Source organism: Syngnathus typhle, linkage group LG7 (genome assembly GCF_033458585.1).
Source record: "Syngnathus typhle isolate RoL2023-S1 ecotype Sweden linkage group LG7, RoL_Styp_1.0, whole genome shotgun sequence".
In the NCBI taxonomy this organism is placed as follows: domain Eukaryota; kingdom Metazoa; phylum Chordata; class Actinopteri; order Syngnathiformes; family Syngnathidae; genus Syngnathus; species Syngnathus typhle.
In genome coordinates, this window is record NC_083744.1 from 11,758,118 (window position 1) to 11,777,763 (window position 19,646).

Here is a 19,646-nt window from a genome sequence, read left to right on the forward strand (position 1 = left end):
CTTCAAACACACCCACGCTCAGAGCAATGGAAGGGAGCAAAATTAAATTCCGAATGCGCCCCCTATCTCAAAAGTATTCTAGTGAGATACGTGATGCCCAGTGCCAGAAAACCTATTGGGGACCCCAAAACACAGCTACAAACATCCAAGAATATATATTGGGATATTCTAAAGTTGGCCTTCCATTCAAACAGCCAGCCAAGATCCAATTTCTAGCCCATCCCGATGAAAATTCGAAGGCTCTTGCGTAGTCTCAACAATCACAAAGCACAGCACACAAAATCCGATTTTTAGCAGATGGACTGAAAGCAGGTAGTTTGATATCCAATTTCGATGCGCCTCAGTCTGAATTGCTTCAAACACAAATCAGTTTTGCCACTCCATGTGACCTAAGCTTTTAATCAAAGAGCGGAGCGGTAAAGAATGGAGAACATACAAGAACATGACAACAGCAGTCCCTGGATAGAGGAGGAAACGCTTCTCGGTCTGTGGGGAGACGCCGCATACAAGTGAAGCTCAACGGTACGTATCCGAACAAGTTCTTTAATGAAAGAATTTCATGTGTGGCCGCTGTTACAAATATGACGTTGAATACTTGAATGCTGGACAATACTATAAGTAAACAGCTGAATTTCAAATATCACTTTTTTTCATAGTGCAGTATACATTAGATATACATTACACCACCAATTAATGATTAAAATGTGAGATTTAAACCAAATGTTAGAGCCTATTTGGAAATGGAAACCAAGTGTATCCCAAATGTTGATGATGTAATGTAAAAAAGAATCGATTTGAGAAATTGCTGACATTGGTGCATTTTCAAGATAACATCAGCGAAGAATAAATTATGGAAAGCGAGGCCATGGCTCAAAAAGCTGTCTTTGTGTACCTCCTGAAGAACATTATGCAGTAGATGGCTCAAAAATCTCATCTGAAAGTCTTCATGCCAGCAAAACCTCATAAATGGGGTTTCAGAATGCGGGGACATGCAGGACAAAGTGATTTCTTGTATGACTTTGATTTTTATCAAGAGGCAGCTGATCCAGACAAGGAAAGATCTGAGGTTGCAACCCTTCCTGTAGGAAAGAATCACAAAGTGTTCGCGGAGAACTGTTTTACATCACTTGCACTGTTCCACCTTCTAGAGGGGGATATACTTCCTTGGCACCTTCAGGATGAACAGGGTAGCATCACTGATGAAAAAGAACTGAAACTGGGAAGAAGGTCCTTGGATTCAACCAAAACAATCATTGTACGGTGGTGTGACAAGGTTATCAACTTGGTGTCCTCTTTTGTTGGAATTACTAAAAAAAAAAAAAGAACATTTCCATTTGCACAGTGGAAAATACAATGTCTGTCTCTGCCAAAACAAGGACAGGAACTGCTTTCCAGCTTACTAGATGGGGTGAACAAGTGAAGGTAGCACGAGTGGGAAGGTCAGGAAACACGGAAGGATCAGGAAGAGAAACGAGGGGAACAATCGGGAGCGTGACTGAACAGAACAGCATGTACCAGCTGGGAACGACAAGCGGGCAGGGTTTAAATACACGGTGCTAACAAGACAAATAGATGACAGTGATTGGGCTGATTGCACAACACGGAGGACACACAGGCAGGGAAGGAGGGGACAGAGACACGAATGGATACCCTGACAACAAAACACTGAATACGACACACACGAGGCTAGCAGGTGGGACTGAGGGGCAAAAATGAACATACGTGAGCGGGCAGCGGAGAGGTGACACAAACTTCTTTCATGCTTACGACGTTTCATGATGAAAGAGTCACAGTTAAAGGTAGCAGTTTGCAAAACTGAAAATGTTGATGTTATATGATTTGAATGTAACATGTTTGAAGTATCATTTCTGATACAAATGGGAAAACATGTATACATTATATATCATATACATCTGATATATGATGTATAAATTTATATAAATATATATAAAAGTATAGGAAGATATATATTTTTTGTTTAATTTTTTTGTTAAAGACCCAAATAAAGGTTTCAGTTTAAAAAAATCTGAATTTTCTTGTCCATTTTTTCTGGGTTAAGGCATTATAGGGTTAAACGTCATCCCAATTGGCATGAGAGTACTGTAACGTCTTAATAAACTCGGCGATGCCCTCTTGTGTCCAACATTGAAACCTTTGAATTTGTTGGTTTGCTGTCATGAACAGTTTATATATTATATATATATGTATATATATGCAGTATACAGACTGTTTGAAATATTTTTTTCCCCCCAAGATTTAGGATTTTGTTTTGTTTGCGGCTTCGCTAGATTATCTGTGACTCTTGTGAAATTTTAGGCCTCGTCAGCAAACACTAACACGTCAACAGTCCACTTGAGGTCAATTTAACGACCTGTGTGAATGGGAGTACTGACGCATGAGTGACGAATCATTTTCTTTGGTATTACATCGCACAGTCCCCCATTAACATGAGACCCGATTCGTACGAAAATAAAACACACAAGATCAGTCATATGCTCATGGATATATTTTAATAAAAATAATTCTGTTAAAACAGAATACAATATTTCTTTATTTTAACACATATCCAGTACATATTTTTTCCAATTATATATATTTTTTTACCTTTTGTAGATTTTCAAAGTCATGCTAAGGAGACAGTAATTCTTTAAACTTAAAAACAACAAAAAAAAGAAAAGAAATCCATTATTACTGTTGTGCTAAAACATAAAAGAAATTAAAATCACAATAGGAGTCAGTTGTACACTGCTCGTCTGCAAAGGCTCAAGATGTTCTCTGTGAAATAGGTCTATGAGTCACTGATCAGACCAGTTGGTCATGTCTATGCAGGGATCGAGGGAGACTTGGGTTAAAACATCAGCCAAGAATGCTCCCTTTAGGGATGATGATAACAGGAAATTCGGTCGGTGTAACCAGCTAAGAGTGCTCCCTTTTGGGATGATAACAGGAAGTTCTGTCGGTGTAACAAGCGTCGTTTAAAGCAGAAAATCAGATGCTCTTGTGGTTGCTATTATGGTCAAGAACATGTTTAACCCTTTTTTTCCCCCTTAAAAAAAAAAAAATTGGTCACATACTGTTTAATTGTATTGTGGGGTCTCTATGGATCTTGAATCTTTGTTGAGTGATTTCCTGTCACTTGCCAGTGTAAAAACATCATGCTTGGATACAATGACCCAGGAAGATGACTTTTGTTGTTGATTGGCAGTCCTATTACATGCATGAAATTTAGTTCCATTCCCATTTTCTGAACAAAATCTCCACTGCTATTGGAAAGAAACCCCTTCTCCCAATTCTGTTTATTTTGAAAAACAGAACAAAAAAAACACCTTGTTGGAATGCACTTGTAAGATATGTCCCACAGGACAGAAATTTATTTGATTTTTATGGATGATTAATTTCAAGACAAGAAAAACCACGGGGTGGCAAGGGAATAAAACATCTTATTTATGCTATAGTAAATATAGAATCTCATTATTTCAACTGCCACCTCAACTCTAATTGACTTGTCAAGTGTAACGAAATGTGTGAAAATTTGTCATGCTCCGATTGAATACCATATGTGCAACAACGCATGTAAAATATTAAATCCGCTGTTAGTTACAATTTAGGGAGCAAGGAAATGGCAAACACAAAGAGTTATTATTAGGTGTGGTTTCATCAATTTTGTGCTACATTCTGACAGCATACAGAATATTGATGTGATTTTTGTCACCCATTTTTGTTTTGGACCAAGGATGGTTATGATTAATAGAATGTCCTAAATTCTGTCAGTCTAACATTAAATCAATTTATGCTTATAGTTTGTAAATTGGGGGTTTGGATTAGTTTAAATGGGAGAGAGGAGAAAAAGGCGTAACTGTGATGAAATTGTTTCAAATAACACTGGTCCTCATAAAATTGGTGCTAGGATTTGAGATAATCTTACACTTTGTGTTTGAGTCTTTGTTTTCCCATCCCAGAATAATGTACCTCAGCCAGGTCTTTTGCACATTGAAAACACTGGGTGCTCAAATAACTTGTAAATGCTTTTTGTTTTGCTCTTCTGACAAAGTAACACTGCTCTGCTTTGCAATGCATTGCTTAAAGAATATTTGTTTGTGTGTGTTACAGGGAGATTGGTAACTTATTCTGGCTATTGTAATAATGTAATGTAATGCGCGTGTCACCGTGGTAAAGAGTTATGGACAGTGTGGCACAAGATATGGTGAAGATCAAATGTGAAATCTGTATAAAACCTATTATAGGGAGTCAAAGTCCACTAATGAAAAGCAAAAGAGGAGAATGCTTGTCGGTGATGAGCACTACAATCTGACAAAAAAATTGTATAGATCAACAGAAATATAATTAATATTTAAATAGAGTCACACGTTTGTTTGATAATACTAAATTAAAAAGGAAGCTTTTCTCTCAAATCTTCTCTCTGCTTTTTCTGTCTGAGCCGCTGGCTCCGGCGTTGATAGTCAGCCAAACACACCAATCACACACATGCTTCCTTTTCTGTAGCCATGACAACCACCTGCTGGACATGCCCTCTCTCTCAGTGCAACTTAACATAAACCCTGTAGGGAGACAGACAGTAGTCTAAGTACAACAAATTGGTATTCTGTGTATTGCCTCTATTAAATGCTCTCTCGGCATGACACTAAATGTGATTGTGATAGCAAGTATTTACAAGATTATTGTTTTGGACATATAGGTCACTTGTATGTCCAGTCCATATCCACCTTATTCCTGAGCACTGTCATGGAGAAACGAGTAACATAAAATCCTGTCTATAATGCGCATCTGTGTATAATACACCTCCATGCATAAAACAATTATATATATATATATATATATTATTTTTTTTTTATATATACACGTTGCTAAGAGAATAACCATATTCACGTATTTGTTCTCTGTCTAGTACATACCTACACACGGGCTAGAGCAAAAAGTTGTCGACTCTGGCGAAAGAGCAGGAACCAGATCTGACCCGGGCCATAAGCTGTACACACTCTGTGGCCTGACCCAGTGCTAACACCAAAGGAGGCTGCTTAGGCAGATTTTGGGACTCTATATATGAGAAACACAAAACAGAGTAAAATGTATCACTAATAAGTATAAACTCAGCTAAAATGTTTGACATCAATGATTTGATAACTTGGCCACCACTTAACTTTGTTCTGCTAAGGTATTCCATTTTAAAATACAAACGACTGAGTTGGGCTCAATGCTGTAATAGCGTACAATACATGCAAGAGTGTGCTTTCTTTTCTACCCAGTATGGCGCTGTTGAGTGCGGAGCAAAGCGATTCTCTCTGTGTGGGGTCTAACTGCTGGCCCACGGGGCAGTTCCACGGATCGGAGTACGCTAACAGGCTGAATGCATCCTGCACACACAAATGTATATTCAACAACACTGGAAATATCACACATTTCATATTGCCAAAGGTAAACATTCACAGCCGGAATCATTCATATTTTGACCACTTGGGGGCAGCAGAAACAAAAGATTTGAATATGTCACCATTTTTTGAGCAGTACAAAAAACTGGCATGTGAGGGTGTGCAGGTGAGCGTGTGTGTGTGCAAGTGAGCGTGTGTGTGCGCGCGTGTGTGTGTGTGCGTGTCTATGCATGCTCATGCGTATATATACCTGTAACATCTTCTTGTGTGTTGTGTTCTTGCCATACTCGCGGCACAGCTTTTCATTCAGTGCCTGAAGTTCCCGTCCAAATTGTATCATCCTCTCTGTGGCGGCTTGATTCCCTCCGCAAAGTTGCCTGCCATTTCTATAACTCTCTTCTCCTGGCAACAGACAAACAGGCACAATAATCAGAAATTTAAAAGTAACACTACACATGAAGCTAAATTGTTACAAGAAAGAAAAAAACAACAGGGAAAAAGAGCTAAAGTGACTTGGCAAAATTTCATTACGCTCTACATTAGTGTGTGCATACCTGTGACACCATTACCAATACTGTTGTCATCTGGCTGAAGTATCTCTTCGTGTTTATATGTGCCATTCATGATACGAGCGGATGACCCCTCAACAACGCCATTGGTGTAGTGTTCTGCTTCAATCTCCATCTCACTGTCACTATGCACACATAAACAAACACGTCAGGTGGGTAGATCACCGGCACCATGTACCACAATTCAAGGAAGGGCATAACATTCAATTGAGGCATAACAATTCATTACGACTCAAGACGCAAATATCACGACATAGAATAATGAACTGGAACACGAGGCCAAAGCGTGGGATCGCTTTTTTTTTTTTTTTTTGATGTAACATTATGTGTTGTGACATTCAGTACTTTCAGTCTGTGCGAATAGAATGTCACTTCCGCCTCTTGATTGCTTTGAGCTCTTCCATGGCCCACATATGGTGTGTGTGTGTGTGTGTGTGTGTGTGTGTGTGTGTGCATGTGGCCGTGTGTCCTGGGAAAAATGTCCTTTGGATTTACTAAATTTGAACATGTACATGGTTGCACATGATAAAAATGTGTTACGATAACGTAGGAGTCTACCACATTTTAATCATATACACTCAATATTTTTTTCAGTGTACGTTGTAAAGGCTGAATTCCAGTGAAGTGTGTACTAAACCCTTGAAGAGGTATAGCAACCCATCTTATGCTAGGTTAGGGCTGTCCAGCTACGGTCCTCAAAGGCTACTGTCCAGCCTGTTTTCTATGTCGCCGCGCCACAACACACACTATTAAAAGCAAATAATTGTTATTAAAAAAAATGTCTTGGTAAGATACAGGTGCCACTCAAGAGTCAAGCTCCTACTTAACTACAGTGATTGAATTTAGAAGGGTCTCAAAGATATACGAGATTATGTGTCAAGACCAAGACTTATTTGAAAAGCAGATGAAGCCATGCTCTTTCTACCTGGTTTCTTGGTTACTGTTGTTGCTGTGTGGCTGGCTCTTGGTGGAGTCAGAAGAATTAGACTCAGAATAGTTGATGGATGAAGGTGAAGAAGAAGTGGATGAGGAGGCTGAGGAGGACGTGCTGGGGTATTTTAGGTTGCTGCTAACAACGCTGCTGTGGCTCTTTGATTTTTTGGAGGGGGTCACCCCATTACTGCATGTTGGGCTGTCTACACCTGGAGGAAGGAGGACAATCCATTGACGAATAGTTGTGACGTTTGAGACCCAGCTGTGAGGATTCTGAAAGAGGTTTGAAAAGCAAAAACACACCTCCAGCGTGCACGTGTGAATTTCCAGTCCCCTGGCGAGGGCTAAGGTTGGGAGAACCAGGGTAACTTCCCTGGGACTTGGGGGAGCGAATTGTCAAGCAGCGAACCTCGCTGTCTGTACCGTTCACCATTTCCACAAATTGACGACACCTACAAAGCATGCGTATTAGTGTTGCTGAATTTGACAATAAATCCCAAGCTTGCTAACTTACTTCAACATAAACAGAAGGTTTGGATTGTGTTCTAACAGGCCTGGATAAAGTTGCTGTGTGGCTTCGATGGCTTCACCCACGCGTCCCTCCAGCACCAGCTTCTGTATTCCTGTACAGCAAATTGGATCTAATTTACACTATGCAACCTTTTCTGGTCCACAGGTCAAGAGTCATATAAAAAACATTGGGTGGTCTCGTCATAAATTAACACAGCAGTACTCTTAAAAAGGTCATTTGAGGAGGGTTCCTGAGGTCATGATTGAACAAATGAGTCACGTGTATCTAAGGTACACTGTAAAAAAAAAAACTTAGGGACCGGGCACTCAAATAAAAAATAATTTTTGGCATAACATTATTATTTGATGTTTATTCCATTTCATTACAAGATTAAATGCATTTTCAGTTTTAGGCCCAGTCGTTGCTGCTTCCATCTGTTTCAATGTGTGGACTACTTGATATTTTCTCTTTGATCCTCTGATTGATAATTAAGGAATCCAGTCGCGGGCCCGATTCAATGGTTCATTGGGCCGGATTCAGCCCGCGGGCCGTCAGTTGCTGATCCCTGCCCTTGGTGTTATATTAACACCAGCAGATTGACAGTGTAGTTGCTAGTTAAGACAAAGAAATGAATTTGTATGTGCGGGTTATTTACTTACTCTGTCTGTTTTTTATAGATGTTTGGTCCTCTTGTATCATGGTCTCTGTGACTCTGGCAAAAGCAGTGGCAGTGGCATAGTATCCATGGTGGACCAGGTAGCTAGATACCATACTGGGGAGTAAGGACATTTATTTAAAACATCAAATAAAATGTGTACCTCTTGTAGATGCTGTCAAAGGCAACTCATTGATTTGCGTCATTTATTTAATAGTTTTAATTTGATTCAAAATTATAATAAGACATTATTTCTTGTTAAAATGTTAAGTTAAAATGTTAATTGTATTTTTATTAATTGAACACAATGTCCCAACTTCACTGCAATTGGGTTTGTGTTAGCCAGAAGAGGCGCTGTACTTTGAGAACAAGGCGGGAGTAATAATGCACGGTTTGCTTTTGTTATTGTTTTGTGTGAATCTTCTTTATGTGTGCCAAGTGAGTTATGTATTGCTGGTTTCTCAGTTCTGAAGGCATTGTTGGGGTTGTTTTAACATGTAAAGACTTGGACGACGGGAAATGAAACCTTGATTGAGCACATATCGCGGTCATCTTGTCGTTACTTAAGTTCAACACACCTATTGCATTTAAAGGATAAAAAGATACATTGAGTGACTGAAAGACGTAAACAGAATAACTTACTTCTGCAGGACAGCTTGCCAGTCACCCAGCCTTTCTCCTATTGGGAATCGAGCGATCATTCCGTGGATCTTAGCCCTCCATTCGCTCATGTAGTCCTCAATGTCAAAGACAAATGGCTGCTGTCCAAAGTTTGCATCGACAATCTCGCCCGGGGTTTGAAGTCCCACAGTGGGGTACAGGTTAGGCTGGGTTAATAGGAGGGTAGAAATGTTGGAAACAAAATGATACCGACATACCTATGAGGTGTCATGTCACTCTTGCAGCACTGTTGTGTTCAGTAACAGTAAACCTTTCTCGTTAGTCCCAACAAAACATTAAACGGATCAAATGTGACCCGTTTTGTGAAATCCAATCAAACTAAGGAAACATTTCAATCGCCAACATTGGAAATCAAACAACATTAAATACTGTTCTCTTACTGGACAAAACTGCCTTCTGATAACACATTCTGGTAAGTGGAACAGCAGTGAGTTAACAGAAAGGAGGGATGTTGAGGACAAGTGCAGTGGATATAAAAAGCCTTCATAGCACTGATCAAATGCCAGGATTTTGCGATGTAAAAAAAATAAAAAATAATAATAACCTATGTGAAACATTAATAATGTTGCAAAACGTGCAAAATCCGTGACTTCTCCAAATCAGTCAGATTGTGTTGTTGGTTATTTCCGGTGCACATACTGCTTTAGATCATTTCACATTATTTTTGTTTTGAGCAGTGTGCATCTGGAATGTTAACCACAAAGTTAAAGCTAGCTCTCATCGGACCGTAACACCTTCTCTACACATGCAGCAGTGGTGATTGCTCAGAGACTGCAAGGGAAGCTCAGTGTCCTCTAAAAGCCCCGCTGCCTCCAGGGGGAACAAAAGTGGTGAGTATGTACTGCTCTCTGTGCACTTTACTGAAAAAATACATGCTAGAATAAATTCATCTTTTCTTCAGAATCAGCTACTTACAACAGATCACTGACAGGACTTCTCATCGCCTGCAGCGCCTCTGCGCGTTGACACAGCCGGACACCGAGCTTCTACTATTTTGTAAAGTGTGTTTTTCAACGATGCAAAAGTGGATAAACGCCGTGCTTTATCCCACCCATAGGACAATCAGTGTATCTCGGGGTATGTGGGACAGTGGGTTTTCGCAAAATGCAGTCGGCTTGGATATTTATATTCACAAGACTTCCATCAGTCTTGACACCCAAGCCTCTAGGCCAGACATATGAAGAAGTAGTAGTAGTAAACATACATCCAATGTTGCTGTCAGCCTCTTGGCAACCTCCCTGACCAGTTTTCTTGTAGTTTAGTCCATCAACTTTGCTGGGAAGGTGGTAATGTCATTATTGTGCTATACTTTCATAACTTGATGTGGCTGTTTTAGAAATTAAAAACTCTTCCCTACGGTCAATGAACTTTATTTGGGGTTAATCTTTGGCACTTCAAATGGCAGCAGATGCTTTATCTTGGTCTCATTTCTTGAAATCACAAAAACCTGAATTTGTACAAATGTTTTAAGACTTTTTCTATCCACTGTAAGTCAATCAAAGAGCAGGGAAAGCTCAATTTAGCCTCAAAGTTGAGTAGGTGACATCTTGAAGGTAAATGTTACAAGGTACTTACAGGGAGATCCGTGAAAGCCACACCTGTAAGGTAAAAGAAAATTGCCTTTTAATATATGATTCCAGCCAATTAATATGACCAATGAATAACATTGTTTTAATTAATTTATATTGACTGCAAATGTACCACAATTTCTCGAGAATTACAAATCGGGGTGGGGCATAATACACAAGTACAAAAAAATATTTGTCATATTATGTGGATGCTTACCGGTTCCTAGGGCTTGTGAAAAAGTTTCACTCCAATATGATATTCTAATGTCTAATGTTACCCATGTATATACAGTGACAATTTTTGATACTCACTGTGAGTCAGAGCATATTAGGTCTTCTAAGGATCATGGGAGATAAGTCATTTACCTTTGTTTACAAAAAAAAAGCTACTGTATGGTTGGAGCTACTATATCACATGTAAGCGCACGCACGCACCCATATATATTTATATACGCACGCATATATACGTAAAATGCGGGAGTGTGTGTTATTCTCGAGAAATTGAGGTACACAGACCTAATTCCACTTACCTAAACTGATGCCATTTTTGGTGTAAAAGCAAGTGTTGTTGATGAGGTTAACACAGCAGCCAATCACATCACCCGTCGTGAAAGTTGGACCGTATGGTTGGCCCGTTCCAGAGGAGCAGAAGGAGTGGCCATCATCTCCATGGTAACCATATGAGTGCTTGTCCCATCCTGAAATAGGGCGAGGATTAGGATTAGCTTTTACTTTATACTTTGAACCCTTGTGAATAAATGTCTGTCACAGGGAAATTGAGAATGTGAAATATCGTTTTCAACTAAATTAGTGAATCATGTTCATTGGAACATAGCTAAGCAGATGCTCACATTCATTACCAATTTTCCAGCAAGCATTTGCATTGATGGGCTTTCTGAGGCATGCACTTTTTGTGTCAACGGCGAAGTGAAATAGATGGCCAGCTGGGGGCTCTCTTGAGAGAAGAAACTGGTGAGACAGTCAGCAGGTACAGCAGCACACAGAACCCAAACCAACCGGTCATGAGTTTGGGTTTTTAACCGTGACCATTTTTGCTCCTTTTTCTCTAAGCAACTGGTTTGTTCATCCTCCACAATGTTAAATCATATCTAAACCAGAATTTAGCCACGTAGACCCATCGACCTATACTCTATATCGCTGTCGGAAGGCAATCACAGTGACCACACCCCCTCACCGCAGCACGTTTGGTGCATACAAAAACCCTGTGCCCCAAGCTAACAAGCTAATCAACACATTACGCATCAACGCACGCACTTGCTTTTTTTCTTTTAAACTAAAGAAAGTTTATGACCATCAAAAATGAGTGGGATTGCTGGACCAAGTAATAAGCCAAACCGTATCACTTTCGTACGGAATGGGAGTTGGACTTTTTGTACCTCATTGACTGGGTTGACATTCCCTTTAGCACAGCTCCATCTAGTGGATGCATAATGCAACCGCAGTCAACCCCAGCTTGATGCAGTAGCTTTTATTCTATGCGCCTTTTAATCCGGTGCGCCCTATATATGAAAACATATCTAAAATAAAAAATTCAATGAAGGTGCGCTTTATAATCCAGTGCGCCTTATAGTGCAGAAAATAGTGTAATTTGATTTATGGGGGGGAATACTATCTTAATTTTCGTCCTATTATGATATAAAAATGAGACGCAAGCAAAGACATCCCAGCTTTTGCCGTGTGGACTGTGAACTATTTAGCAACCCCAACGTGTGCGATAGCTGACCTTGATTCTCCAGTCGGAAAGTCACTGCAAATTATAAAAATAATCATGAGTTGCAGCCCTAATAGAGAGAGTGACCATAAAGTATAATGATGCCCTTTCCACATGCGTTAAACATACTTAATAAACACACTTATTTAAGTACTGTGAAGATATTCAACATTACTTTGAGGGACGGAAATAGAGGTCCCCAAATAAGCATACTTACTTTAAGTTGTTTGCCACTCCCAATTTGAGTTTACTTTTAAGAAAATCAAACAATGCATATTTAAACATCAAAATGTACACCAAGCCATAAAATAACAAATCTCTACTAAATTACTGCTACCATAGTGAGAAATACCATTGCCACTCTCGGTACAGTAGATGTTACAGTAATTATAAATTTGCAAACAACTGCTACTTTAACACAGACTGAGGAGCATGACGCTGCATCTACATATATTCCAGAGAGCTCAGTGCTGTGGCACATTGCAACACTTTTGGCATGGAAATCTAAATTCAAACTTGCCTGAAAAACTGTTAAAACCAGTTGTAAAACATTCTACAATATAGCCGGGGCATAAAAGATGAACTGTGATATGGCAGGGATCTACTGTACTGTTTCATTAAATGTGTGTCGTTAAATGTGCACGGTGCTATCTATACTTGTTTTTTTGTATAAAATTTGTATATTTGCGTGTTTTGTGTTTGTGTGGTCTCTGTATGGTGCAGTATTAGATTAATCTGCTGACAGGGATATTGCCTCTAAAGCCAGGCTCACTACTCCAACATGCTAATGAAATGGGCAGGCCTCCACAGCGGGATCAGACATAGAGGTCAGCAGTAGAGAACATTGTACTATTAAGGGACACACATGCAAAAGCGAAGATGCATGACTTACCTTTCTTGCATGGGTACATAACTAAATGTGTGTAAACAGCTAATCAACAAATAAATCCAGTGATAAAAAACAGTAGCAAAGTTTCCTCACAAAGAGCCAACGGGTCCAGACAGATTCACAAATAAGCACAACCAAATGAACAGTATTCATTCAGACTTCACGCAATCAACAAGAATCTGTCGAGCAGGGCTACTGTCCATCGGAATCCTAGCAACCAACAATATTTTCATGACGAATGTTTGGACAGAATTAGTAAACACGGTCGTCCATGAAACCATTTTCTACCCTGTTCCACCCTATGACACATTGGAATCAAGAAGAATGATCTTTGATGGCGAGTGCATCTAAAGTCAGCTAAACTCACTGCCCTTGTGTCCACTGCATTTGACAAACCCCAACTAACAAACTGTAATTTGAGTGCTCAATAAGCAGGTCAAATGGTTCCAAATAGACCTAGACCAAAACATTAACCAGTTCATGCAAGGGATCACAGAGATTAAAGTATGTTATTTCAACCTAAAACTAAGATGTGCGATTCAGGCAGCCGGTTGATGGTAAAGATATCAATACATTGATCTAGCTTTTCGTGCAATGTTGACGTTAAGACGGATGTTCTGCGATGGTATTTTTGTTAAAGCTCTGATTATAAAATGACACTTGGCGTGTACTGTAATATAGCTGCATGTTTAATGTCGGTAACAACTCAATCTGTGTCAAAATCGTTGAAGAAATCAATGAGTAATAATGAACGGAATCAAACACAAACACTAGCAGTTGTATATCTATACTCTCGACAGCTAGCGCCCAAGAAGCATGCAAGCGCACCCATCCTGCGTTTGATGCGAGGACTATATTTAATCACTATTTTGCAACAGCAACATGTGCAATAAACGAATTGAGATTCTACCGTTTGTAAGATTCTACTTAAGGTAAGCCATTAAAAAAAAAAAGTGTTCTGCGGTTACTATTTAGGGATTTTTTTACTTATTCTCCAGGAAATATCGGTTATCAGTCGACTTTCGACAAGTCCTGCTTGACAAGTGGAATGCCATACAAGAGCCATTGTGTGACTGAGGCTAAAGCAGGGATTGTCAACTTGTCGTCCGCTTTTTATTATACGTCCACCCAGTCTTATAATGCAATATCAGTCACTTGCTACTCACCAGGCAGTCGATTCATGTTGACCCCTTGCGCAGACAAGCCGATTCCCATGTAGCTGGATGCAAAAAAAATAAAAAGAGAACATGTTGCTTGGCATTCATCTGTTTTCTTTTGCATAAATGTAATTATCGTCAGACTAAGCTTCTTTCAAATTTGTTTTTTTGCATGTGCTGTATTCGTAACGAAACTTGGATTCAAGTGCAATTTGCTAAAGTGAGTAAACACGCAGTTTGGGTGTCAGTATTTAAGATCTTACTACAGATATGGCAAATTTAGAATGTCAAACACACCACGCCAACCAGGTGTGCAGTCTGTTGAAGAGTTACCCAACCTTTGAAAAGAAACACCCATTTTACATAATAAAATTGTTATGACAGATCACCAAACAAGCTAGCTTGAATAATGATGATCCAGTCTCAATTTACCAAGTAAATTTACTGAGTAACTTGGTATGAAATCTGGGCCAATATAATCAAACAAAAAGCAATTATACTTGCAGAAAGCCATGACTTGTATGAATAGTAACAGGGGGATGATAAACAACTTTATTGTACCTTCTGTCTGTTTGCTCAGGTTTGTCCCGCCTCAGAAATGTATATTAAAAAAAAAAAGGCTGGGGCCACAGTACCATTAATGTGATGCCAAATAGAAGGCCGCAAAATAGCATCCAGTGCTGCAACTTTGAGAACGCTGGTCTATATAAATGACAAGTAGGGAAATGCAAAAAAGCTAATATTTAAGAGTGTACTTACCCATCTCGACCTTTACTGACAATTTTGACTTCAAAATAGTAGATACCACAAGCTGCTGGGATTGGATGTGTGGCTCGTACAGATGCGGCATCCTTGTGATTTTTGCCATGTCCTGCAAGTGAAAAACAATCATGCCCATGAGGAAAAAGGGCACATCAATTTACTTCAGGATTTATATGATCTGGAGTACATTCACACATTTTCTAAGTTAGGGCACCGGCTTATTTATTATTGAGAGTCAGATTCATGTTTTGTTGTTTTTGGTCCTTGAAAATGTCCTCACATGAAAATGTCCATTAAGTCTAAAATGTTTGGGGTCCTGAATTTATTTTAAAATGGTGCCCATTTTATGTTTTTGGTCTTTAAGGTATTAATATTACATATCTAAACAGTAAAAGACCCCCATAATTCTGATGTCTGTTTGGGATCATTGTCCAGGTGGAACATCCGGTTTCAACCTTTGATTTGAGGTAAATTTGAAGAATTTTGATTTATTTTTATTTTATTTTTTTTAAAGACATTCAGTAGCATCCCAGGAACCACTGATATTTAAGCCAGCCCAGAACTGGAAAATGCTGAAATAACAGTGTCATTGTCCACAGTGGAGCGCTATTGACTGTGTGGGTGCCGACCAAGAAAGAAGCCCCTGCTCCAAAATCAACACATTCAAGCTTGACTGAAATTTGCACCGACCCATATGGACAAGCCAAATGCCTTCTAGACAAATGTTTTATGGTCAGGTGAGACAAATACTGAAGTATTTGGTCACAAGTATGTTTGCATGAGTTAAGGGCCTCATAAGGGTCACGACAGAGCTGGAGCCCATTGCAGCTGCTTTGGCATTAGAAAAATGAAACTGAACCTCTTTCTTTTAATGCATAGTTTTCCTTTTTTTTTTTTTATAATCTTCCTCAGAGAAACTGTCTGGGGAGGTCTCTTCTAAGCAGATGTAGAATCCATCCATCCAGCCATTATCTGTGTGTCTTTATTCTCACGAGGGCTGCAGGCACACTGAAGCCTGTCCCAGCAGTCTTAGGGGGGTAGGCGGGGGACACCCTGAAGTGGTCACCACCCAATCGCAGGGCACGTAGATAAACAACCATTCACACACACACACACCTACTGACATGTGTGGAGTGGTCAAATGGCCTACCATGCATGTTTTTGCGATGTGGGAGGAAACCAGAAGACCTGGAGGAAACTCACACAGGCAGGCGGAGAGAACAAGCAAACTCCACACAAAAAGGCCGAAGCCGGAATTGAACCCCACATCTTTGAATTGTGAGATGGATGCGCTAACCAGTCCTCCACCATGCCGCCGGATGTAGAATCTATTTCACCAAAACAATAGCTTCCGGTTGCGACCATGAGAGAACGAGCAAACGGCGCGCTTGACATCAGGTAAAATCAAACCCAATTCCAGTCTGAAAATTATGTTTCAGAACCTTGCAAGAATACCCATTGTGAACAGCTAAAGTATTATTCTGCTATTTATAAGACGTACGAGTCATAAATGGTCAAACGAAAAGGCTATTTTAAAGATATTTTGGGACAAAATCCCACAGAGTACAGCTTTAAGTAAACACTAGAATAAATGGAAAATATTTATAACAAGAGCATTAACAGCACATCAACATATAAAAAAGAAAATAGTGAGCTAGATCAAACCAGAGCACGCTTCTGTCAAAGGAAACAGATAAATACTGCAAAATATAATCAGTGGATTATATCCATCTCTCCATGTCATCCTAGATTTCATCAAAATAAGGCCTTTAGCATTTCTGCACAGAAGGAAACTTAGCGGGTATGCAAATTCTAAAACTGAGTAATAACATGCAGTGCGGCATCTTATGTGCGTCATGTTTTAAGTGATTGAAAGCGATTTCAACGACTATGGGAGCTATATAGAAGCCTGCTTTCTTGACACTTTGACCTTATCAAAAGTAACAACAAGAAAAAGAAGGTTTGATAGAGGTGACACTTGTTATCTGCATGAAATGAAAACAATAGATATTCTTGTCATCAGGATGGGCGACTGATTCTATTGCAGGACAAATACTTTGTGGATTAGGCAAATGTCGACGATAAGATTGACAACAGGATCGGTGCATTTGGCCTTATGTATGCGCAGAGGCCTCCAGCAGCTGGTGAAAACGAGCTGGTTGCCTGTTAAGAGGCATCAGACTGAGCTCGACACAAATTCGGATTCAACTTAACTGGGCCGTTTGTCTCATGAGGCACACCGTTAAGCTAATCTGCGTGTTTTTGTTGTTGTTGTTTTTTTATCAAGAACCCGATCGCTGTAAAGTACGAGATACTTTATTTTGGGTATTATTTCGTGCCCCCTCCCCCATCAGTTCTATCCAGTGCTGTCGTGTTAAAGGTTAACACGTACTGTATGTTTCGTATCCAAGTTGTGGCCTGTTTATCCTGTCATCCTCGCTCCCCACTAGCATTCTAGTCACAAGTCAAAACTAGATTCGGAAACGTTGACTAGCCATCCGGCTAAATACCGTGCTTGCATGGCTGTTAGCTAGCTCCAAAATACCATCAGAGGCACTAATCACAAATGGTCTTTTCGACCCAGAAATTTTAACTATAGAGTGCGTCAAACACAATGTCATGTCACTACAAAACAACAACGCCATTAGTGACAAATGAGGAAAGGAAACTGTTGATGAAGGGTGAATTTTCTGTATTGTTATTGGATGACTTGTCGAGTCCAGTGAGTTCACCGTTTGGGCAGTTAGATTTGCTCGTCTGAGAAACAAAGCAAGGCTAGGGCCAAAAAGGCAGCTATTACTGGATTCACCACTCACACCGTCAACATGATTATAGAGTGTAAGATAACCATCGTAACAAATAAGAACTAACGCACCGTCCATATGGCTAACGTTACTAAGACAAATCTCTAACCTTTGTAATGGACCCTCAGGTTGTTCTGTGACAGTCCAATGTAGCTGTATTTATCCTTGGGACTCCAAGATCGAGGTAAAGGGGTCTCTTCCTCGTTCACGGCCGGGTAAAGCCGCTTGAGTCGCTCATTTAGCTCATGTTCTTGGTAATTAAATACAGGATCCCCCAACGACAAGCTGCCCGCACCAAGCTCTGCCATTTTTGTCTCGTTTCTTAATGTTCGCCTTTCTATAGCTATCCCGTGTCACTTCACTGCAACTGTACGCTGAAAGTGAGAGGGGACTGTGAGGAGAAAATAGCAGCGGTGTGACATCCCCGGATAAGCAGCAGGAGTCACTCTAGGCTGGACCAGTGCTTTGTGGGTATTGTAGTTTGTAATTACGCTCTTTCATGCAAACGCTTCAAGAAAAGACTACACTGCTTTGCTACCGCACCCCTCAGGGGTCCTTTACGAACCAAGGCAGCTGGAAAATGTAGTTTTCCTAATGAAATGGGCTCATGTTTTGATATAATAACGGATAAGAGTAAGTAAAAGGCAAATATGGCGAGTAAATCCCATTGAAAACATGCCATGGTTTTAAAGTGATCGGGTAGCAAGTGAATTAGTTGAGTCGTGTGTTGTTGGATTTTAAATTTACACAAATACTTGCGTTTTATGAAATATTTAATGGTGGTTATTGTTGTATAATAGTCACTTGATTTTCTTGAGGAAATTTTTAAGTTTGTGTTGTTTTGTGCGGTGTTCTGTGAGCGAGACAAAACGAGCGACTGGAAAAATGAGCAGGCGTGCTGTGGCCTATTATATTTGGGTCTTTTTGTTGTTGCTTTGGCAACCAGTGGCCATCGTGCACACTGCAGAACAATCCGGATCACTGGGAATGATCAAGAACTTCAAAAATAGCCATTAAATCTCAAATGTTTTAAAATTTGATATGACATCACGCAAATATATAAATCTTCCACATCTGATACCAACTGAAAAGCCAATGCAATTGACCGGAATATGGACTTAAAGTGCCATTGTGTTTTTAATCTACAAAATGTTCAGATTAAAACCGAGGTGCTTTTTTCTGCTCTTAAGAACAATATCCGATACATGAAATTACTGTGCTATGACATCAGTCATGTATGCTTGTGTTGTGTCACTCATGTTCAGCTTTGTGAAGATGATGGCCCCGTGGAGGAGCTCTCAGGCTGAGTAGTCACAGTCGTAAGGACGATCGCGTAGTAACTAGGTGGCCTTGGCCTTGCGGAATACCTCCTGAAGCTCAAAGTAGTAGGAGGACACATGAGACGTCGGGACGCAGGCTGGCTGAATGACGGTGGACAGGGACAACAGCAATTCTATTAAAGCAATTCTGGTGGCATATTGTCGCCCAGGATTAGGGATTGGCCTGAGACACAAAAGATGGAACTGTATGAGCACTTGGTGATTTCCAGATAGCAGTATGGTTATAGGGGTTGTGACATGTGACCATGCCCAGGGAGCGCTCATCCATGGCGCGTAGGGGTACGGGATCACTTTCATTCTTCAGACCAATTCCTCATCCATAATGTTCACCTCTGCTCCGGAATCAACGAGGACAGTCGGCGTGAGCATCATTAGTGAGCAACAGGCAGGCCGGAAGCAAGATCTTTTGGCAGGTGGGAGGGGATACGATACCTGAGCTCATGGAGACCCGCTGACCCCGTGTGAACTTCCATCCACAGTTTTGGGCTCGAAAAGGGGGGGCGCTGACCTGCTCAGTTCCTTTCTCTACACCTGGATTCGACAGTCAATTTGCGCAGGTCAATAGCCTCGCCGAGGGTGGTCGGGAGTTCATTTCATCCTTCTAACAGTCCTCCAAGCTGTGATAGAATGTGTCTATTACAGCCTGGGTGTCCCACAA

General features: G+C 40.3%; 1 protein-coding gene across 1 annotated transcript; it reads right to left on the reverse strand.

The window, feature by feature from the left end:
• Positions 1-2,491: 2,491 nt before the first annotated feature.
• On the reverse strand, positions 2,492-18,081 carry ranbp10 (RAN binding protein 10). The gene is made up of 15 exons (XM_061283124.1): positions 17,758-18,081; positions 14,842-14,953; positions 14,092-14,144; positions 10,835-11,002; positions 10,312-10,334; positions 8,698-8,882; positions 8,060-8,172; positions 7,404-7,512; positions 7,193-7,341; positions 6,882-7,098; positions 5,942-6,081; positions 5,638-5,789; positions 5,261-5,372; positions 4,914-5,055; positions 2,492-4,559 (listed from the first exon to the last, which is right to left on the reverse strand). Exons 1-14 carry the CDS (start codon positions 17,954-17,956, stop codon positions 4,925-4,927), a joined length of 1,863 nt encoding a protein of 620 aa, XP_061139108.1. The 5' UTR covers positions 17,957-18,081; the 3' UTR covers positions 2,492-4,559; positions 4,914-4,924.
• Positions 18,082-19,646: the final 1,565 nt, after the last annotated feature.

What these genes read in the sequence shown, in the direction of transcription:
- ranbp10 (XM_061283124.1), bottom strand. Translation starts at nt 17,956, where the DNA reads ATGGCAGAGCTTGGTGCGGGCAGCTTGTCGTTGGGGGATCCTGTATTT. An exon ending in TGGCTTTCACGGATCTCCCT is followed by an intron (nt 8,883 to 10,311) that starts GTAAGTACCTTG and finishes CTATTAACCCAG; the next exon opens with CCTAACCTGTACCCCACTGT. An exon ending in TTCACACGTGCACGCTGGAG is followed by an intron (nt 7,099 to 7,192) that starts GTGTGTTTTTGC and finishes TCCTTCCTCCAG; the next exon opens with GTGTAGACAGCCCAACATGC.